Genomic DNA, 22,927 nt, shown 5'->3' on the forward strand with positions numbered 1-22,927 from the left:
TCCGACATCCCAGAGAAAAAATCCATGTTAGGGTTTTGCACTGCTGTCCATCACCATAGTACATAAAGTATATTGGCAACCCAGAGCCCCAGCCACCCCCCAGCTCTTGCACTAAAACAGAAATACAGGAACTCAGCCTGTCAGCCTCCTGTGTATCCAGCGCTTTGTATTAACACCGCTTGCCGCAGGGTGAAAGCTTTCTCAGACTCTAGAGAATCTTCAGACCCAGCTGAATAAAACCTGATGTTCCCCATTTAGCAGATGCAAAGATCCTGTCCTAAATAGCCAAACGTATTTTTAGCAAGCACTCCGTGCAGTACGGAGCTGCCCTTGTACGTTACAGCATCCAAGACTAGAGGCAAGAGGTGGCCCAGAACTACTGTGTGTCTGTCTCTGCCACTGATGGGCACCAAAACGGTGCGACGTCAGGAATTCTGCATGATACCTTCTGTGGACAGTGAAGGTAAATAACTATTAGTCCCCTTCCTCTTTGCTAATAGAAGTGTCTACTGCATTCGTAATGCCACCCTCAAACCCTGCAGCATGTCATAAGCATGGACCTATCAAATCTGTGCATAGCCACGCATCCATTCATCTGTCCTCGTATCTGTGGACACAGTATCAATTCACCCAGCAGCCAGTCTATTCGCCCATCAATGTCTCCATGTTTGCAGCAGCATATCTGCACACCTGGGGTCACTTTGGGCACAGCATCACAGGCATGGCACACAGCCTAATTCCATAGCTTTCAGTCCTCTCTGCCGCTACGGTTTATCCTTGGTAATCTGTATTTCTCCGTGACACCTCCTCCCTGGTCCCAGCAGTTACGACCAAGCGCTCAGCAAGGATCATAGCCACACTTCAGTGCATTGTCATGATGAAACAGCTGGCACGGAACTGAAAAAGACCTTGTGGCATTTAGTGCAGGCCACTTTGAGAGAGACGGAAGCCAAGTTTCTTACCCCTTCCCTGCCCTGTGCTGGCATGCAGCCGTGTCTCGGATGTGAAGCTGCAGGAAGAGCAGCCCTTGCAAGTGTACCTAAGGACCTTAATGAAGCAACGGCACTGGCTGTAGCAGCTCTAGTCCATGCGCGGCCTGATTTCGGTAGCAATGCTGGCCCTGGGGCCGGCTGGTCTAGTACAGGGCTTCTCAACCAGGGGTACAGGTATATACTTGTTTATACTGCTCTGTAGACTATACCCTGAAATGTAAGTACGCTAGGTCTATTCCAATTGACTGATTTTATAATTTATATGGTAAAACTGAGAAAGTCAGCCATTGTTCAGTAATATGAGGCTGTGACACTTTTGTATTTTTATGTCTGATTTTGTAAGCCAGTAGTTAAGTGAGGTGAAACTTTGGGGGTACACAAGACAAATCAGACTCCTGAAAGGGGTACAGTAGTCTGGAAAGGTTGAGAGCTAAATTCCCTGTAAGCTCGCGCAGCACCCTATTTAGCGCCTTGCAGGCACTCAGGGAACCTGCCTGGGGACATTCCTCCCCCAGCCCCCAGCTAGCCCGGCCCCCAACCTGCTGCAGCCGGGGCGAAGGGCACCCTCCCCAAGCCCCAACTCTGCTGCATCGTGGCCCAGGCTGGCCCCAAGCACGGCCACAGCGGCCCGGTCCTGGACCTGCTCGGGCCGGAGGAGGGGCACCTATCCTGCAGCCAGAGCCCCAGCCCACATATCAACTGAGAAATGCACACCCTCCCCTCTGCTACTGGCTCTTCGCTGCTCTCTCGGGAGCTTTACCTCAGGCGGAGAGCGTCCTAACAGCGAGCTGTGTAAAGCGAAGGTGGGCTTGAGCCAAATACCTGCGACCCGAATATCCCCAGATTTGGAGAGAGGTCTGATGTGTGGGCCCATCTGCCGTGCAAAGAGGGAAGGACATGGGACTAGCACAGGGATGGTGGGGCTGTATCAGACCCACAGGCAATAGAAAGCATCATTCACCCAAGTTTGCTTCTCACATAAGCACATGGGGCCTGATCCATAGCTCAGAATCAATGGCAGCCTTTCCATTGACTTCATGTGGCTTTTGATCAGGCTCCCAGCCTGAGGCATTACAGAGATTTGCAGACAGCCGCGCGGAGGGCGGGGTGGGCCTGACAACGAGGGCAGCTGTCCAGGGACACAAAGTGGCTCGCTGGGTTTCACAGCGGGGTATTCTGCATCCACCCACGAGGCTTCCAGAGCACGAAGGAATTCCAATACTCTTCTTCTTCGTCAGCGGCCGTGAAAGCCCCTCTCTTCCGTGACCTTTACGAAACAAGTCTTTGGAATTAATAGCCTGTCGTCGTTGGTGTGCTGAATGTAATTAGCTAGCTGCCTTGTGACTGGGTTGCAAATGCTGCTTTGGGGGACCAGGATTAGTAGAGCAGAGCAGCTGGGGGCAGGGGGAATGAGAGAGGCTGGGGGCTGAGTCAGAAGCAGCGACGGGGAAGGCTCCCAGCGTCCAATCTGAAATTAAAGGGGAATGTATAATCAGAGGTTCTGCTGGTGTGGCCTTGACCCGTCAGGCTAGCCAACTGCAAGGGGCAGGGAGGCGCAGTACGGGAAACTATACCAGGTCTTCGCTATCTGGCGTGAGTTACTCACCGCTTTACAATGGGCCAGATCCTGAGAGGGCGTAATTTGAAGTGGCATTGTGGCAGTCAATGGAGCTATGCCGATTTACACCAGCTCCGGTTCTAGCCCTGTGCATAGAGGAAGAGCAGGAATGTTTTAAAGTCCCTGTTATGTGTTTGGGGCTATCTCCAGCCATCCGAGTGGATGAGTAGGGACATATCTTGCATTTTTCCAGCCTCATGAATGGAGCTTCTCCTGGTCAGTATCTCAGTGCAGAACATCGCAGAGACTGGACTGTCTTCCCTGTTCCTGACACCTGCTCAGAAATCAAGGCAGTCGCCACCAGGTACTGCTCCCCGGGCTAGTGTAAGGGAATATATCTTTCGGGGATCTTGCAGGGCAAGAAAAGAGTATTAGTACTGTGTACTGCAGTAGCACTGAAAGGTCCGATCTGGGCCCATTGTGCTAGGTTCTGTGTACACACACACACACACGACAGTCCCTGTCCCCAAATAATTCACACTCTAAACAAGACAAAGGGCATTTTATGCTCCTTGTTTACAGATGAGGAGCAGAAAGATTAAGTAACTTGCCCAAGGTCACACAGCAAGTCTGTAGCAGAGATGAACACAGCTTGCTCAAGTCCCAGTGCAGTGACTGAACCACCAGGCCATCCTTCTTGTCCGCCATGAAGTGAAGCTGCACAGTTATGGCACCCTAAGCAAGGCCATCCATGATCCATTGACAGACGAATTAAACCAGTCCTTTCCCTATTGAAGCTGCTATGATTTCTGTGCTTCGTTGCTTATTACTTGCCGCCTCACCAGCCTTCATTCCATAACATTCAGAGGGCTGCGTGAGACGGCTCTCAGCGTAATACGGGAGTGTAAGGGCTTCAGGGGATGCTGAGCACTGCTTGGCTGGTGGAGATGTGAAAACGTCTTGTTCTCCGCTCACAGGGGAGTTTTTGGGAGTCCTTTTTTGCTGCTGTTCCATTACTCTAGGTGCGCAGACACAACCTGCATTTCAGGTTTGAATTAATCCAAAAATCGCAGGATAAAAGCTCAGTGGAAACTGCCAAGTTTTTACCCGTCCCCGGTAAGGACCCTGGGAAACCTCTGATTTTTCAATTAGTTTTCACCTGAGAATGCAATCGCCTGAAGATTAGTTTCAATTGCACCAAAAGGTTGGCTGAGCTATAAGGGACTGTACGATGGCTGTCTCGTACAAGAAATGACTCTAACCCTCACTAAGAGAATGTGGGTCTCTGTCCCACTCTCATGGCTGGACACACTCACAGTTACAGAGCCTTTGGTTTTAGCTCAAGTGGCAGAGGCTCGTGTCTTTAGCACTTGAAGGTCCTGAGTGCAAATCCCCTGTCAGCCTAAGCAAGTCAAGTTACTGAAAGGGTGCACTAAGGTGGAGCTGGCTGGGACGCTTTTAGTCCTAAACTCAAACCCTCCCTCTCAGAACAGAAAGCCAATTAACAGCCGTTTAGCTTCATCAACTTCTGCTTATTTTTTAATGAAACACCCAATTCTAATTAGCCAGGCGTCACACACAGTAACCTTGCAGCAAGAGCGGAAGGATGTAGCTCTCCTGCTTTAAAAAGAAAGCCGCTCATGACATCAGCCCCAACCTCCATTATAGTTCTTCAGACATTCAAGGTTACTAGCAGAGCTGGTCAAAGATTACTTTTTTGCTCCTCTTTTTGTATGAACTCATTTATGCCACACGCCCCACTGTAACCACTCTGTCTACCTACCAAGGGAGATACTTTTGTGGGCCGCATCACTGTAATACCTGAATGCCTGTCAAGTATTTAGAAATATTAATAATTTACCGCTCTCTTTTCCCTTTCTCCTTCCCACCCTGTAGGGAAAACAGCCCGGGTAGTTACAGGGGGGCAGTCGGGGGAGGCCCACATGCAGAATTTGTTGATGAAGCTACGCTGAAGAAATGAGCTCGCCCTTTAGTTCTCCATATGGAGCGGTCCCAGCTCATGACTGTTAGGGATGGCACGATAGTATTTAGGCCTGTATATTTGCCTGAGATAGAAAGTTGGGTTTGTTTGCCCGTTTGATTTTTTGTATTCTTATATCCTTGCTAACATGTGTGAACAAGGAACAAAGACACTGGGGGTTGCTTCTGCCCAGCCAGGTGGGGTTTGTTAGCATAATGAGAAAAGACAAGAAATAGAGCTAAAGGGTTGCTGATTTTGGTGGGAGTTTAATATATGACTGCCTCGACTCCTATCTCAAGACGACCTCAAGCATCCAGTTGGGAGGGGCAAAGAGGATGGCCGGGGGGGAGGTATAAGAAACACTAAAAGCCAAAGGAGAGGTGGCCTTGGCTGGTGCACAACCTCACTCCCTACCCCTCCTATAAGGTGGGACCAAAGCCCCCGGACTCAAGACCCTCCAAAACTGAATATGACCTTCAATTGTAAGGGGTGGTACCAGGGGCGAGCACCACCGTTATAATTAAGCCTGTTGAGAAGGAGGAACGGGGAAGGAAGCTCTGCTGGTGTACAGAGCGGTGGTTATGCTTGCTTGCTTTAACCCCAATAAACATCGCATTGCCTGCACTTTGGACTCTGGCCTTCCGCTTGTCTGCATGACGAGCCAAGGGAGGGCAGGGGAGCCCTGACAGTGAGCTCCAGGATCTAGCTTGTATGTCTGTGGTGGCTCCTGCACTCAGAAGTCTCACCCATCATTGTTCTAGTGGAAGGCAGCTGCCCTGGGTTGTCATGGTTGCAGAGGAAAGGGTAGCTGGAGCCAGTCCCAATGCTTTGAATATCAGAATAGAGACCTTGGGTTGCTTATTCAGTGGAGAGCCAGTGCAGAGCACCTGGGTGATCTGTTTAGTGTTGACAAGCAGATGAGCTGCTGCATTTTGTACCTGTTGGTGCTTTTTCAGGGTGTACGGCTCCGTTCCTAGGTAACAGAATTTGCAGGACTCAGTCCTAGTGACCCTGGATGCTTAGCCAGACCTGAATCCACTAGGATGGGGCACAATCTTCTCTACAATCACAGTCATGAGTGGATGATTTTGGCTTCTGTTTATTGGGTCATCCAGAAGCACAGGGGTCTAAAAGGACCCCAATTTAACAAGTTGAGGACAGATGCCTGCAGAAGTGAGGGATGTTAGAGAGGAGACAGCATCCCTCCTGCTCTTCATCTAGGTGCTGATATTGAAGGAGCTGGGGGATGGTGCAGGAGGGGTGTTTTGTGTACTCCTAGCACGTCGGCTTGTGTTGTCTCGCCAGTTCTCTCAATAGCTTCTTAGAGATATTGAGTAATGAGGGGGGAGTGGAAGTTAAAATTCTCCTGGGAACCACCAGGTTCAAAACTATCCATCAGGGAGAGTGAAAACATTGCAATATGCATTACAATACAGTTTTTCTATTGTTGCCTTCATTACAATAGTGATCGATACATTTAATTTAAAAATGTCATTGGCTAAACTCACAATCAAAAGGCCAGTATTACCGTCACTAACACAGAGGATGAGCTTGCTTGCAGAATATTAGTCTGTGCTTTTGGTGTAATGCTCTGATTAACTGTCCAGATTTAAAGGGTTACTGTGGCATCTACATTGCTAAGAAGAGAACATTACAACAATATGTTGATCCAAATATGTCTCATCACGTGTGTCAAGAGATACTTTGGATGCCCTTAGTCAAAAGGGGCACGCTGCCCGATTTCACTGTGCATTCTCTTGACGGTTCAGTGAGCATTGTCAACAGTTTACTTGGCACGTCTTCCTGCTGGCTCGTTAAGTGGGCTTTTCACCCAGTCGGACCTTTTTCACGTCTGCAGTCGCCAATACATTGAGATTTTAATCTCCCAATATGCTACTGAAAGCCAATAAAGACTAAAGCGAGGTAATTCTCATCAGACCTGCTTGTTAGGAAACCAGACTATCATGCCCGAGATCCTTCTAGTCCAGGGTCCTATTTCCAACAATAGCCAGTACCAGACCCTCCATTTTGGATCTCCCATAATCCCTAGTAGTTAGAGATTGGCAAATCCTGGTGCATGAGGTTTAATACCTCTTCCAAAATGTATGTTAACATTAGGTGTTGTAACTCTGGATAGTCACATAAATGCCTGATCCCTTTTTTGAATCTTGCTACATTCTTGACCTCAACAATTAACCTGTGGCAGTGAGTTCCTCAGTCTCAGGGTGCGTTGAGTGAAAACGCATTTCCTTTTATCTATTTTGAATTTGCCACCTTTCATTTCCAAGGCATATCCCGTTGTTCTTGTGCTGTGAGACTAGGGGCCTCCTGTCTTTTTGTCTGTGGGTCCAGATGATTCTTACCAGCTTGCTTTTTCTACTGAGCACTATGCCAGGTGTCTTTCCCAAACTTTTGCTCATTCCACGTTCTCTGACAGGGTGCTGCAGCCGTTGCCATAGAGGCCTGGTGCCCGGGAAGTGGCAGATGTACCCCAGTAAGGACTGGGACACAAGTAACTTCCAGGGCATGTGAAAGTTGCACCCATTTAACTGAAACTGTTCTTTAATCTGAATTAAGATGAACCGATATAAACTAGTTGGAAACCAATTTAAGAGTGTCCACACAGAGGACGATTGTGCCCGTTTATTTAGGTCGGTTTAAAAACTGATTTGTTAAACCAGCACAATTCAGGTGTGTGAACAAGGCCTCAAGAAAGGCTGCTATAGACCAGAGAAGCAGTTATTTTTCTTTTATAATATCTGGCATGTTGCCCAGGTAATTTCTGTTACAACAACAAAGGAAAGTCCAAATGAACAAGACGTATTCCAGGCTCTCTGCCACATGGGGCTATGGCTCCATGCAGATTCACACAGTAGTTCGTGATGGCCTGGGCTCATGTTATTATACAACAGGTTCTTGCGCTTACTGCGTTCTCTGAGTTTTCCAAGAAAGGAATCCTCTTACTGTCCTCTCTACTCTCCTGGTCACTTACCCGTAGCTAGCTGATAGGGTAGCTTGAGCAGCAGCTGAGATCACTGCCAGGTCTGTTTGTGTTGTCCGGCTCAGGAACCTAAGAAGGAATTTCTGGCGCAGTAAGTACCCCAAATAGCTCCATCTTGCTCCTGTCACTGCAGTGCCAGCTCTATCCGTTCTCAGCCCTTCCCCTGGCCCCGGCTGGAAACATTACCGATCAGGCTACCACAACTCCTCGTAGAATCATAGAATATCAGGGTTGGAAGGGACCTCAGGAGGTCATCTAGTCCAACCCCCTGCTCAAAAGCAGGACCAATCCCAATTAAATCATCCCAGCCAGGGCTTTGTCAAGCCTGACCTTAAAAACGTCTAAGGAAGGAGATAGAAATGAGATTCTCAGTCATGTTTTATCATTCAAAGTCTAGTGAGACTGAAAGGATTTAAAAATAATAGACCTCATTCTCCTCTCACTTATTCCAGCCTAAATCTGGAGTAACTCCATCCATGTCCACTGGGCTCCCCCAGTGTGAAACTGAAGAAGAGGGAGGAGAACCAGAGGAAATCTGGATTTCTGCTGAAAAGGAGAAAACACACATTGTCCTGCCTGGAAACCCACAGCCCTGCCCTGTCGCTCTCCCGGAGTCACAGCATGTCAGTCAATCCGTATAACACAAGCTTTCTCTGTCTTGGTACTGGAGTGCATTCATTCCAGCTCTGGGACGGCAGAAAATCCGAGAATGATAAAAATCCCCTGGTAAGCCCTCCCTGAAAAGGAGGGATACAGAGCTATTACAAAGGGCACAGAACGGGGCTGTGTTCCTATCTCGGTACTGTGGGAATGGGGATTTCAACGCATAACTCCCATTAACGCTAATGCGTGCTATGCACGCCTCTTCTAGCACATTGAGGGGAGCGTGTCAGGACAAGCAGGGGCTGGCTTGCAAAAAGGAGCCACCGCCTTTGGTTTGAAGACCAAAACGAGCAGAGCGTTCCTGCATTTTAATTGTGCTCATTCACCTGCTCGCCTTTGCTCTGGATTGCAACCTCTGCTGCTGTTCACGGCCTATTCCTGGGCAGGAGTGGCCCATAGTTACAGAGCCTAACTGAAATCCCACTGCTTCGAAAGGACCAGTGCCCACGGCGGAGAACGCTCCGAGCTCACCCCGTGCAAACAGTCCGTACAAGTGACCCATGCACCACTTATGTCCCATGTCGGAGCCTCCGAGGGGCTGAGCGCACTGCAAAGCACTTAAAGTTAAGCCTGTGCTCAAGTGCCTGAGCAGTCCCGCGGGCGCCCGTGGAACTATGCCGATCGACGCCAACTGAGCTGGGCCGTGGAGCGAAATCAGCTGGAAACCAAGCTCATCACACAGGACGTTAGACCAAACTTCACCTTAACTCTGCCTCGTGAATCTAGTGACTGTCAAAACGTCTTTTCTGCCAGCCTGAGAGCGAAGCAGTGCTCCCACGTCTTCGGCGTCTGCCTCGTTCATGCCTCCCCACCTCAGTCATCCGGCCTCCCTCCAATTCACGCCTCCCTACCCACCCTCACTTGGTCCTTCTAAATCTTTGTCACTTGTTCTGTTTCCTCTGGGATCCTCCCCCCACACACGCACAGACCTGTGACTCACCAGCTGGCGCATCCGCTTGTGGCTGGGCGTGGCATTGCAGGCTGTCTTCCTCTGGCACCCTTGGCCGGCAGCCACTGGCGCCCTACAGTGGTCTGCTTCTTCTCGTGACTCTTCGCTGCGGCCAAGTCACTAAGAGTCCCACCTTCCGGGGCAAGCAAGAGTCCCAGCAAACATTCCAACAACCTCACATCCGGACTTCGGCCCGACTCTAGGGTCGATGATTCTTTGTATCGGGGGCCTTTCCCACCGAGGTCCTCGGGGGCTGATCGGGGAACCCAGGCCCCTACCCTGGGTTCCAGTCCCGGGACCCTGTAATGAGCAGCTAAGGCCTGTTCCGCCAGACTCCTTGCTTCCTCTCTTGCCCTGTCTCTAGGCCCTTTTCCTCTACCCGCCTGGGCTCACTTCTCAGCAGATCCTTCACCCCTTCCCAGGCTCAGCTGAGTTCTGCTTGGCTCTTGTACTGAACACCTCCCAGGACTTTCTCCCTAGACACCCAGCTGCTGTTTGCCTCCCCTAGGGATCTTTGTGTCTCCTGCCTCCTTCCTCCAGAACCCCAACTCCAGGGCTACCTCACCGGGGTCTGGCCCTTGTCATAGGCGACACGGGACTATTGTGATCATCTGGCCTGACCTGTATCACGCAGACCAGAGACCTTCCCCCAGATAACTCCTAGACCAGAGCTTTCAGAGAAACGTCCCACCTTGGTTTTGGCCAGGCTCACTACAAGAGCTTGCTCCTCCCCTATAGCTTCCCAGAGCTCCCTTCTCAGGCAAGGACCTCAAGGCTGACCCTCTCCCAGGGCCTCCTGCCTCTCTTCTACTGCCCTGAAGTCCTACCTTTGTTAGTCGCCCTGCTCCTCGCTGCTGGGCCTACTCCTAAACTGGGCCTGGCCCACCCTTCAGGTGCAAGCAGGAGCACTAATTGCTGTCTGGCACCAGAAAACTCATTCTGTGCCGGTCTGGGGTACAAACCCCATCACAACACCCTCCCCCAGTTCATACCCATGCTGGCCGCGTTCTGTGGATGCTGCAGCACTGGTGGTGTCTTTCACCTGCACTAAATACGTCCACACAAGTGTGGCTTGCTGAGTTATTTTCTCATGTAAAATCTCTGTGTCTGTTCAATGCGCCTGACTGGTTAAATCCTCAGACGCAAAAGCCTGTCTTAGAGTTAGGGTCTCTTCCAAGGGCAGAAGCTCTTAGGAAATGTACTAGCAGGCTAGGCTTTACAGACCCGACAGACCAATTAACAGCTACTGCTGCACATTAAAAAACCAGTAAGCCATTGTTTCTCTGTGCCCTGTCATTGTGAATGCAGATTGTATTCCGTGTTGTTGCACTAACCTTAATGAGTATGTTTTGCATTCATGCAGATCCCCCGCATGCATTTCCACAGGTGCTGCATTGTCATTTAGCATGAATTAACGTTGCTTAATGGACCAAACATGATGACTTGGAGCTTTTAGATGGTCTCGCTACGTTTCTTTGCAATAGCAGGTGGCCTAGTCAGACATTGTCTTCGTGGGTGCAGTGCAAAGGGCATTCACAGCTGGGTATACCGGGATAGCAAGCAGACAGTTGGTAGCTCATGGTTGTGGGTTGTACAGATATCTGCTGGAGGTCTTCATGCTGAACGTGTCTCCAGCCCTGCTGGAAAGGGGTTTTCAGTATCACCTTTGTACTCTGTCATCCTCACTCAGCTGATCCTTCAAGCCTGCTGGGCTGGAGGCGTGTGCTCAGATTGCATGGCCACGGCTGGGAGTGTATTGTAAGCCACCCCGCTGCAGAGCGCTGGTATCCACCAGGATCTGGCTCTAGACTGTTCTCAATGGTAGCAGATGACAGAACGAGGAGTAATGGTCTCAAGTTGCAGTGGGGGAGGTTTAGATTGGATATTAGGAAAAACTTTTTCACTAAGAGGGTGGTGAAACACTGGAATGCGTTACCTAGGGAGGTGGTAGAATCTCCTTCCTTAGAGGTTTTTAAGGTCAGGCTTGACAAAGCCCTGGCTGGGATGATTTAACTGGGAATTGGTCCTGCTTTGAGCAGGGGGTTGGACTAGATGACCTTCAGGGGTCCCTTCCAACCCTGATATTCTATGACCCTGTAGAGTCTGGCAGAGTGCCCGTGTGCAGCGGTTTTGGAGGCCAGTGCTGCAAGTTGTCCGGGCACTGGGCTCTGCGGGCCCTGGCACTCACACATCGACAGGGATCACAGAGGAGGCTTTGCCCAGGCTCTCACAATTCTGTAGGCTCCAAGACTTCATCAAAACCCCAGCCCAGCAGCCCCTGGGGGAGTGCAGTAGGGAGCTATAAAGGTAACATAGTCTCAGTGCAGGGTCCGGGCCCGCCACTTTTTTGCCGTCCTGTGTAGGGTTGTCCCCACGCCTCCTGCTTGTGGGCTGCTGCTTTGTATCCTGTGCTGCCAAGCCCTGCGTCCAGTCCCACCTCTCAGGCTGCCTGCGATCCACGCTTCTCTCTACAGCAAGCTGCCAGGCTCCTGCCTCTGCAACCTCTCCCACCCTGCACACGCCCGCTGAGGATTATGGAGCCCTCTACTGACAGGGCATTGAAATGGGTGACAAAGCACCCTCCACTGGCTGGGTCCTTGCCCGCCACCGCAGCCTGGGTAGGGGAAAGGTGCCCAGTAGTGGGTCAGCAGGTTCTTTAGCATCTGCTCCTGACAGTCAGGTAGGGCTAGCTGTGTAAAGACAAACACAAGCATTGGCATTGGGCTACAGTGGGAAGAATAAGTGACCGAAGACAGGCTATTGCCAGGCGATGCAGAGCCCCCTGGCCTCCGCAGTGCAGATCGCTTCATTAAAGTGGCTTGGCTTTGATTATGGAAATGACTCTCGCCCACCTCTGAAAGCTAAGGGAGTAATGGGGGCTGGCAGAGCAGAATCCTGCAGGGAAGGGGGCCACCTGGCACTGAGATAACGTTCACGGGCTGACGGGAGGCGAAAGCCAAGTCTTGTATTGCCACCCTGAAGCCGCTGCATGTTTCATTTCGGCGCTGATGTAAGGATTAAGTGTGGAAGCAAGACCACGGTGCTGAAGACAAGGCTTTGTGGCTGGGTGAAAGTCACTGCAGTGGCAAAGGATCTGGACCGTTACAGGTGAACAGCGAAGCAAATGGAACCGTCGGTTTATTTCCTAGGCTGCTTTTATCCACAGTAATTGGATGATGGAATTGTCAGACCCAGATACTAAAAACGAATGGGTCAGATTCTCTCCAGGTGTAAATACGTGCAGCATCAGTGCCTTCACTGGAGCCGCACAAGTTCGCACCAGCAAAGAATTTGTCCCACCACCGTGCCCAGTTACGCTGATCTAGCTGGGGTCAACTCTGTAGGGCCTGGTTCTGATCCCACGCCTCTTTTACACCAGTGTTTCTCCGCTGTGCTCTCCTGATTTACACCAGGGTCAGGGAGATCCAAATCAGGCCCTGCTGCTCTCTGGGAAATGGGTCTCAGCAGCATCCCTTTATCCCACGGTGATGCAGTTGGGGGAGGGGTGCGGGGCTGACTGAGCGAGGCTGTTCTTATTAGAGACACCTTTACCAATTAGCTCCCTGTCCTAATGACTCTGCCACAATAAATTACACAGGAAATGCAGAAATCATGGAGGTTGTATTAAAGCTTCCTGTGAAAGCAGCACTAAGGTGATTTTCTGGACCATTAAACTGTTGCCACTCGTTTACAGTCTAATCTCTTTGATACAAATTTTTTTTTTTTTTTAATTTTAGCCTCGCACAATGTTGCCAGGCACTGCACGCTATGATCTCCTGTCCCTTCCTGCGCTGTCAGTCAGTAGCTCTTCATCCTGTTTCCTTGCATGCCCGTGGTGAGCAGAGATTTAGAGTAAGACACCAAAGTGGAAAAATAGTGTCTTGAAATCAGGACCAATGGAGAGAAGCCTGCAAGAGCATTGTGCAAAAAGCACAGGAGGCTGAAACTGGCAGCGCACAGAGCACGCGGCATGCAGAGGACAAATTGAGCTCGATGCATGTCACTGACTCAGTAGCTGCAGCATTTGACTTTGCATCTCGAGGGACTGCCACAAAAAAAAGAACACAAACCTAAAAACGGCCAGCAAATTACTTGAAGTGAATTGCAAAGCAAACAGCAAAGAAACTACACTCATTCCTGTCCAGAAATTAAAGAGACAGCTGTTTGAATTATACCTCTGCCCTCTTATACATAACATATGTGGAGAGCACAGGCTAATCCACTATGGTGGAGAGAAAGGCATTCCATCTCCCTGGCTCCAGTAGTCTGCTCATGGTTTTACCGGGGGGGGACGTGGCGCACGGATGCAGAAAATCTCCATTACCGTTCAAAGGCAAGAATTAAGTGTGTTGCAAAACTAAAGCAACAAGCAATAATCACTGGGCTGCCTTTCTGTGCAGGGGAGAAGCTGCTAGTTAGGAGCAAATGGAAACGGAACTACTGGGACCGATTTGTACAGCTCTTTTTTTGTGTGTGTGACAAAATGTGGTTCCCAGGGTTTTTCCTGCCTTCCAGCTCAATCTCCACAAATAAAAGACGGCCCCCTGCCCTGTTTCCCACCTCCAGCCCCGGCTCTGCAGATCTCTTTGGAATCACTGAATTAGATAAACAGAGACAGCTCTTGGGGCCTGAGAGAGGAAAAAAAGTTCCGGCCGATGGATTTCCTATACCTATGGCTCCCTCTGCTCTGCTGCTGTCCAGTTGCCTATAATTCCCTGGTATCCCTTCCTCATTTGCTGCCATTGAGCAACATTCAGCATTGCTGTGCATCATCATGTCAGCTCCCTGTTTGCATAATATAGCAGCGATTGACTGCAAGGATGTAGTCACGGGAGTGAGCAGTTTTGCAGCTGGAGCTCCATTTTGCTGAGAGCCAGCCTTGCCAGTAATCAAGCCGCAGACCTCCAGCCACACTGACAATAATGAGGGCTAAAAGGAAGGAAGGAACAGTCGCATTGCACACCTGCTGTGCAGTCATTGTCACCGCTGACCCCTTTAAAACAGCTCCACTTGTCAGACGGTTGGGACTTCTAGAGTGTGTGGGGTGGGGGGGGGCGCTTTCATGTTAATAAGGTGGGACAATAGCTGCAGCTTGGAACTTGGATTCTAGAGACCTAGGCTCTGTTCCCAGCTCTGCCGCTGGCTTGCAGGGAGACCCTGGGCAAGTCCCTCCACCATGTCTCCCCTTGTCTGTTCAGACTGTAAACTCTTGGAGCTGGAGATTGGGACTGTACACATATCCATGGACAGCATTGGGTTGCCTGGGAATCTGGCAATGTCCGGTCAGCACTGCTGACTGGACACGAGAAGTCTCATTACCTGCAGTAACCAGCCTCCACCACTGGAGGGCGGGAAGAGCAGCAGCTGCTGCTGGAGTCTGGTGGAGCACTCAGGAAGGCTCTGGCAGAGAGAGGTGCCAGCGGCTCCCCCATCCTGCCCCCAGCAGGGCTGCCCCTCCCCCATCCTGCCCCACTCCCCCACCCACCCCTGGAACGCAGCTCCCCCGCCTTGCCTGTGTCACCCACTCTCACCCCTAGAGCGTGGCTCTCCCTCCCCCGCCCTGCCCTCCTCACCCCCCACTCCCAGAGCCCAGCCTCTCTCCAACATCCTGCTCCAGTCACCCCTCCACCACCCTCAGCTGGCAGGGGGAGGGCAGTGGAGAAAGCAGCGAGCGACGGAGGGGGTGGGGGGAAGAGGAGCAGCGGGGGCAGGGCCTGAAGGGAAAGAGGTGGAGCAGGAGACGGAGGATGTTCTGGCACTCAGTGTCCAATTTTCACGAATGAGAAAGTTGCCCACCCTAGTACAGCACCCTGCATGCTGGGGCTTCTAGGCACTTCCATAACGTGAAGGAGAAATATGTTTTACCCCTGAAATCGTTTTTCTGCTAATTACATTCTGCAAAACTTTTGGAGACAAGCTCACAGCAAAAGCCCTAAGACGGGACCCCCAGAACTATGGGTGGGGGGGGAAGGAATGCTGAAATCTGGGGCTCAACTACCTATCCCAGGCCTGAAAGGGGCTGCTGATTTTGAGTGCCTGTCTTGAGACATGTAAGGCCTGATTTTCAGGGGTGAGGAGCACCCCGCAGCTACCAGAGTCAATGTGGTGTCTCCAGAGGGGCACCCAAAGTGCACTTAGGAGAATGGTGCCGTGGATGGGGTTGTGTGCATTGAGCATGAGTCCTGGTGTAGCTGTCTGAACCTGGGACTGACTTCTAATTCCAGCTCAGACACTGATCCCCCTCCAGGCTGCTCTGCCTCATTATCCCGGGGGTCGGATGGAAGTGATCAGAAATGGGTTGATAAGACAATGGTTGAGATGTCGAAATGAATTTGCCAGAGGGACACAAACACAGCCAATGAAATCACTTTCCACAAATATTCTAGCAAATACCTTCGCCTGCAGGGATGTTCATAGAAACAGCAGCATTGTAGCCAACGTGATGGCGTATTCCAGAAAGCGAATGTTGCATTTGTATTCATGAGCATTCGCACTGGAGACCTGATTCAACGAGCTGTGCCCATCCAATCCGTGAACGGAAACATAGCATGTCATCTCTGCGTCCAGTCAGAATCCTTCTAATTTAAATAACGTGCAACTTGCAAGAACCTGCTCTCAAGCACTGTTTGCAGGAATTGTTCAACCAGTGTGTGTTTCAAACAAAAAATTGCAGTGTGTTTGACAATTTGCAACCGACAAAAGAGGCTAAATCCTTTGAGTAAGTTGTTGGCTGTTGATTAGTTGCCCAGATCTGGAGATAACACTTATCAAAATCACGGGGGAGTTGGGAGGATCCCTTAGTTAATGTTTGGAAAGCCCTATGAAAATGAAAACTGCCAGATATTTAGTAGTAGCAACAGTATTGTGTTTTGCTACTCAGCTCTGTCAGGTCCTGCTGGAGTACACCAGGTGGGAGGTTGCTGCACTGTTAGTGTTGAAAGGGACAGGTTGCTAATCTGGGACCCAAGAGAGCTGTGTTCAATTCCTTGCTGCGCCACAGATTTTCTGTATGACCGTGGGCAAGTCACTTAGCCTCTCTGTGCTTCGGTGTCCCTCTGTCAAATGGACGTAATAGCACTACCCTGCCTGTCAGGGGAGTTATGAGGATAAATATATAAAGATTCTGGGTGGAGCTGGTTGCAGAATGGAATTTCCAGCTCGTGGGAAATTCCAACCTTTTGAAATATGTTTTCCCCCAACTCAGGATGAAAAGTTCCAATTTCAAAATTTCTCACAGGACCGAAGTTCCAAAAATAACTTATTCAGAAACATTGAAACAACCTTATTGAAAGGTTTAGTTTAGATAATGTTGAAGCATTAATAAATATAATTTAATTTAATTAATTAATGGCCGGCAAGTGGAGGGATAGTCACAGTGTGTGTAGAAGAAATTGGGGGGAAGATGAACTTGGGACTCTTAATGGTAGATAAACTGGAGAGTGCACATTTGAGGTGGACGGGACGTGTGATAAAAATGGGAGCAGAAAGAAAGCGTGGGAAGGAAAGGACGTGGAAGACTGAGGATATGATGGGAAGACTCTGGCTAGACAAATTTGAAGAGAAAAGGACTGGAACTTCAAGACCTACAGACTCATGCCATGGACCGTAAGGAGTGACGAAGAATCGTTGGCACCTCCAACCCTGTGTAAATAGGAAAAGGAGTCAAGAAGTGAAGTGAAGTGAATTGTTACTATACTATACTATATTTAGTAGTCAACATGAAATAAAAGTCCATTTCAATTTCAAATAATTTCTAAATGTTTTCATCAAAAATTTCATCAAAATCGCCACATTCCTGCAAAAACATTTCAATTTTGGGAAAATAGCATTTTCTTATGGAAACCCGTTCAGTCGAAAGTTATTTTAATAGCTCCAATTGAGGGTGCTCGGGTACTGCGGCAAAGGGGGCTCTATAAATCTAGGAAAATCAAAATAACAATGCAGTTAGGTGTCATTATCTGCCATGGGGACATAGAAACCACTGTAAGGTAGTTTAAAAGAGATTCACTTTGACATCCAAAAAGTCACCTTTTGAGCCAGGAGTGCCACTAATTTGTTCCATTTTGTGTACCAGGCTGATAAACTACCATAAGTATTTAGATAAAGGTGCCGAGCACAATGGGACTAATAGTGCTCATCTCCTAAAACTCAGGCCACTTGCATAGGTGCCTGCATGTGGATTTAGTTGCCTAGCTTTAGGATCCTGAGTTTGAAACTTTCAGCCTTTGTGTCTATTTATTATTCAACTAAAGGCTCGTCAAACCCACCCATTCATCTTTGAGCTGCCCTGCAGTGAAAGGCTAGTGCGGGTTAGATTCACATCCTAGTTTGCCGCAAACTAAATATTTGTGTAACAAGCCCTAAGTGACTGGGCCAAGGTCACACAGGAAAGTCTCGAGGGGAGCTGAATCCAAGGCTCCCAAATCCCATGGTAGTATCCTAACCACTGGACCATCCTTCCTCTCACTGTTTACATTTGGGGAAACTGAAGTGCAGGGTTAACTCCAGTGATTTGCCCAAGGTCACACAGTTGAAGGAGGTCTGGATTTGGACCCTGAACTCCAGGGCAATCACTAGACAATGCCTCTTCCACTTAAGGTCTGAGGCCAGAATACATGTTCCTTGGTGTGAATTAATGCCATCCCTTGACTGCCTGCTCCTGTATGCCCTGTTTATTGCTAACCTGCTTTGTATTTCTTTCTGCATGCAGAGCCAGCTCTCCCAGGCACTGAATGGATTGTCAGACAGAGCCAAGGAAGCCAAAGAGTTCCTGGTGCAGCTACGAAACATGGTTCAGCAAATCCAGGTACCATACCAACCCGCTAGAGAAACAAACCCCCAACAGGTTAATACGCCATTTGTGACTTCATGCATCACCTCTGTGTCTTGTCTTTGCCTGGTGACCTCCCTACCGCGTACACTGCTGGCCCCACACCAAGGGACCCCTTTGCATCTCTCCTCCAGACTCCTGCACTGCTGGGCTAGCTTCACTCGCTCCCCTTCTCTTTGGGATTGTCACTAATGCCTCCTTGTGTATCTGCAAGGAGCAGCTGTTACTAGACAATTATCACAGCCAGTCTTCCACCTCCTTGCCCACAGAGCAACACTGACTCTCAGCCTGTCCTGGCTTTGACAAAGGAATGTGGATCTCTAGCAGCAGATACCAGTTCTGCTTCTAACTTGCAATCAGCAGGGCTGTCAGTGAGCCAGTTGTAGGAGAAGCAATGTAAAAGGCTCGTCTGCCTAGCCCAGCCCACAACATGTGGGAACTTAAACATGTTGGTCCGATTTTTAAGGGAATTTGTTTGAAGTTTCTTTTGCTTCAATTCTTTAGCTGTTCTTTGGGAATATTGGAGTCATGCTGTTATGTGTGTGTAAAATCAGGCTATTTGGGGCCAGATTCTGACCCCTCACTGAGCAGTACCTTACTGCACTGAAATCAACAGGATCTTCCATACAGCAGAGTGTGATTCAGTGGGAGAAGGGTATCAGGAGCAGGATGCAGGCCACAGTCTGGCCCTTTCTGATCCCCAGCTGGAGACAGAGCTGCATATGGTTTTTCAGTGGAGGCTAAATGCCAGCTGCCCTGTCCCTGGAGATCTGGGGATGGCATGAATGTGGATTCCTAACCGAAGCCTTCCACATGAGTGGAATGAGCATGGCACCACAGTAAAACATGCTTTCAAGGTTAATGTTTAACAAACCTTCAGACAGAAGTGGCTTAAAATCTGACTGTGTCAAGTGCTGCTCTCTGTTGCTGGACAGCGCGTGGTGCTGTCCACTCAGGCCTCCGGAACGGTGACCCACTTTCTCTCTTTCCCAAGGCAGCAGCCAAATTCCTCAATCGGTCTCTGCTGCTGCCAAATTCAAATACCCACTTCCCCGCCCCCTCCCAGCCAAAGTGCAGCCTTCCCCTGTGCCTAGCTTCTTCCTCCCAATGTGGTGGGTTTAGTTCAGATGCCATTTCCAGCAGGATTTCCTGCCCCTGTGTGTATGTGGCTGATGTGAACCTATCTCCGGGGGAGCAGTGTGGATGGAAGCACTTGATAGTTCCAAAGCCTAGATGTCCAGGAACTTATTTCATGTAGGCAGTTACTGAATTAGCCGTGTCCTCCCCATTATGATCCTGATCTCCAGCACTTGCTCATTCAGGGCTTGATTCAGCCACATGTAATCACACTGAGAGGTGTAGCTCACTCTGTGAGCAGCCACATCTCACCCAGTGGGGCTACTCAGAGTAAGGTAATATTCAGTGTGAGTGGCAAAGTCTAGCCAGCCTGTAGTTCTTCCTCATGCAAGTAGGCCCACTGGGTGAGATAGTGCAGCCCTCGCCATTCCTGGTGAGCACTTCCCCACACGCATTGTCCCACTGGCTTCACTTGCTCACACCAGTAACCATGTTCGATTCAGGGAGGCCCCAGCTAAGCGAAGCACTTAAACAACGTGTCCTCAACTCTAAGCACATGAGCACTCCCAGTGAAGATTACAGGCTACGCTCTGGGGCAGGGGCCATCTTTTTGTTCTGTGTTTGTACAGCACCTAGCGCAATGTAGTCCTGGTCCAGGACTGGGGCTCCTGGGTGCTATGGCAATATACATAATAAATAATGATCATGGTAACCTAGCCCATTGAATTTAGTGAGATGTCTCACCTGAGTAAGGGCTGCAGAATCAGACCCTGCAAAAGGTAAACTGGAACCTCTGACCTGATGACCCAAAACCGTCACCATAGCACTGATACTTGTGATTGATTTAAAACCAATGTGTTATTGACAAGATTTCATGTTATAGGCTGGGCCAATTGCTAACAACTTAGCCCCATTTTACACAGCCTTTTGAGAGAGCTCTGCTGGATGTAGGAACGAGATTGTGCCTTCGCCGGGTACAGAGGTACTGCTCAGTGTTGTGTGCAGTGACTGTTTGGTTTGATAACCCCCGGAATCAAGGCTCACAACCCCGTGAAATGACCAAATGAATGTAATAGCCTCAAAACATCAGGATTTCCCCATCCCAACGAACACCCCCAAACGAATATAAATTCCGACAGCTCAGGGAATTCTTCAGAATTCAGGAATTATTAAAGGCCCAAATGAGCATAACGTTGATAACGTACAGATGAAAACTGAAATCTTTTGGGGATGAGACACATTAGCCCTAAGGCAATAAAGCCATTTACAGCACTGCATAGATGTGTATGGTTAATTACTTAAAGGAACTTACCTTCCATGTAGCCTGCCCTCCAGCTCTTAGGGGGCTCAGAGAAGTTCACAGGTGGCTATTCATGCCTTCACAATCCCGCATTATCTCCTTGCTCCTGCCACCCTTACTTCCTAAGTATTTCTCATTCATGCCACTAGTCCCATTACCTTCGATGGGCCTGATTATGTGAGTAAAATTACATCCCTGAGTAGGGCCTTGCAGGATTGGGATCTGAATAAACACAGCTAGATAGAGAGCAATCACAGGGGTCCGGAGCTGTTACCCAGGGTTCCTGCAGTTAAGGGTTAGTATGTCGCACAAAGTAACTCTTTCACTAGGTGAAGGCAGGAAGAACTAAGTTGTTTAACCCTTAAAACACTGGGACACATATATTTACCCTCAGTGAACTCCTGGTTTCTGCTATTCCAGTTCCTTCTGTATTTGCTCACAGCATCTAATCTAAGCTCCCAAACGCATTCCAGCCTCCTGTTATCCCTCCCCAAGACAACCTTGCACAGCCCCTTCAGGCTCCCCCCACTCCCAGTTCCCTCCCCTCACCCCACCCCACACGCCCTCCCTGACCAGCCAGTCCGCTGCTGGAAAACCTCCCACCCTTACCCAGATGTGGACTCCACTCCAACCCACCTCCCGAGAGCTATTTCCGATCCCAGTTGACTGGCCAGCAAGAGGCTGAAGGGACATGTCTAGAGGGACAAGGGGCCAATGGGAGCTTCCAGAGTCAGAGCAGTTAACATGTGGGGGGGACCCCTCCAGACGAGCCCTCCTCCCTGCTGGAGGGGCTGCAGCCGGCGCAGGGAAATCCCCGGGGCTGTGAGCTGTGCTTTGTTAACACAGGAGAACAGCGTGGAGTTCGAAGCTTGCCTGGTGGCACAGTGTGATGCCCTCATTGACGCGCTCAACAGGAGGAAAGCCCAGCTGCTGTCCCGAGTCAACAAGGAGCACGAGCATAAGCTGAAGGTCAGTTCAAAGCTTTCTGATTTCTGAGCCTCTGTGCCTCTTGGTTACCGGTCGTAATTTTAACCCAGCCCTTGAGTGAAATCAGCGGAGCCTTTCTGACTGAAGTGATTCAGTCGTCCTCACATCTTTTTCTTAATTTCTGTCACAGATTGTTGTGACAATTCACGAACCTTCACCCACTGTTCAGCAGGTAGGCTTACCGTTAAAGTAGGCCCTGCTTGGCCGCAGTTACGACAACAGCCCTCAGCTCTGTTGACTTCAGTGGGAGATGAGGGAGGTAGGGTGACCGTATGTCCCTTTCTGGCCGGGACAGTCCCGTTTGTAGGCGCTGTCCCGGCCGTCCTGACTTCTTTTTACAAAAATGAGCATTTGTCCCGCTTTTGTCCTGATTAGTTGGGAAGAGCAAATGAACAAATGCCCAGTTTACCAAAAAGGTTGGGTGTGCCCCCCAAGGGGCAGGGCAGAGGAACGTTGGGGGTGTGGTGACATGCGGTGCCAGGCAGTGGGTCTCGGGGGCAGCCCCAGCCGCGGGAGGCATAGGGCTCGGGTGCTCAACCCCAGCTGTAGGCGGCATGGGGCATGGAGCTTGGGGGGGAGTGAGCCCCAGCCCTGGGCAGTGCGGAGCTCAGTGCGGGGGTCAGCCCCAGCCGCAGGCTGCATGGGGCATGGAGCTGGCCACAGGCAGTGGGGGCTCAGGCGTTCAGCCCCAGCCGCAGGCAGCGCGGAGCTTGGGGAGGTCATCCCCAGCCGTGGGCAACAGGGAGTTTGGGGGCCCGCCCCAGCCATGGATGTCATGGGGTATGGAGCCCGGGTCACGGGGGAGCTAGCTCCGGGTGGTGGGGAGCTGGGGTTCCTTGAGCTCAGGCAAGCCCCAGCCATCCCGTTTTTACTTTAGGAAATATGGTCACCCTAAGGTGAGGGCCCCCAGCATCTTGTAAGATCAGCCCCTAAATTAGCCAGGTGCAAAGGGGGCAATACAGGAATGCAACAGGAAGAGGACAGTGATTGTGTTTGCTCTGCATGGCACGCACCTTTATGTTGGGGGATCAGGTCAGACATGACAGTCGGGTACTCCAGGGGTGCCACAGGAAACCCCCAGACAGATAGCCCAGGAGAGGAGGTGCAAGAAGTGAAGCTGAAAGTGGGACATGAAGGAGAAGGGAAGGCAGCGTTACCCTTCAGTTCGTCACTCTGCGGTTCCCTGAGGAACAGTACCTGCTCTCTTCAGCTGGCTTGTGGCTGCCAAGGGGACTCTGGGGCTTGGGCTAAACAGAGACTGTCAGGTGGGCGTGAGTTGACGGGTTGGTGTTAGCATGGTATCCATTGGCTGGTATAACTGTACATCAGCAAGCCAGCCACGCAGGCCCAGGGCAATCGCACTGAAGTGGGTCACCCAGAGCCTGAGGTATTGAGAAGACACAACCATCTCACGCTGAGCTTTCCGGGGCTGTTATCTGAGTGTGTTTCAGTTATTCGGCTGAAACCTGCTTGCGGAGTTTTCACGTCTCCTCTCTCTCTCTCCTCATACGTTTGGCACATAGCACGGCGTTGGGCCATCTGAATGGCTTTGACTCATTTTGTAGACCTTTCCCAGGATGGACCTAGCC

The 22,927-nt window shown here is 50.2% G+C and overlaps 1 protein-coding gene across 6 annotated transcripts in view; it reads left to right on the forward strand.

The window, feature by feature from the left end:
* Window positions 1–22,927, forward strand: part of TRIM9 (tripartite motif containing 9) — a 127,868-nt gene that overhangs the window by 50,361 nt on the left and 54,580 nt on the right. For all 6 annotated transcript variants that reach the window (XM_077819662.1, XM_077819664.1, XM_077819659.1 and 3 more), the window contains exons 2-3: window positions 17,855–17,950; window positions 21,198–21,320. In XM_077819662.1, coding sequence (XP_077675788.1) covers window positions 17,855–17,950; window positions 21,198–21,320 — 219 coding nt within the window. The remainder of the gene's footprint in view (window positions 1–17,854; window positions 17,951–21,197; window positions 21,321–22,927) is intronic.

This window comes from Eretmochelys imbricata, chromosome 6, assembly GCF_965152235.1.
Source record: "Eretmochelys imbricata isolate rEreImb1 chromosome 6, rEreImb1.hap1, whole genome shotgun sequence".
In the NCBI taxonomy this organism is placed as follows: domain Eukaryota; kingdom Metazoa; phylum Chordata; order Testudines; family Cheloniidae; genus Eretmochelys; species Eretmochelys imbricata.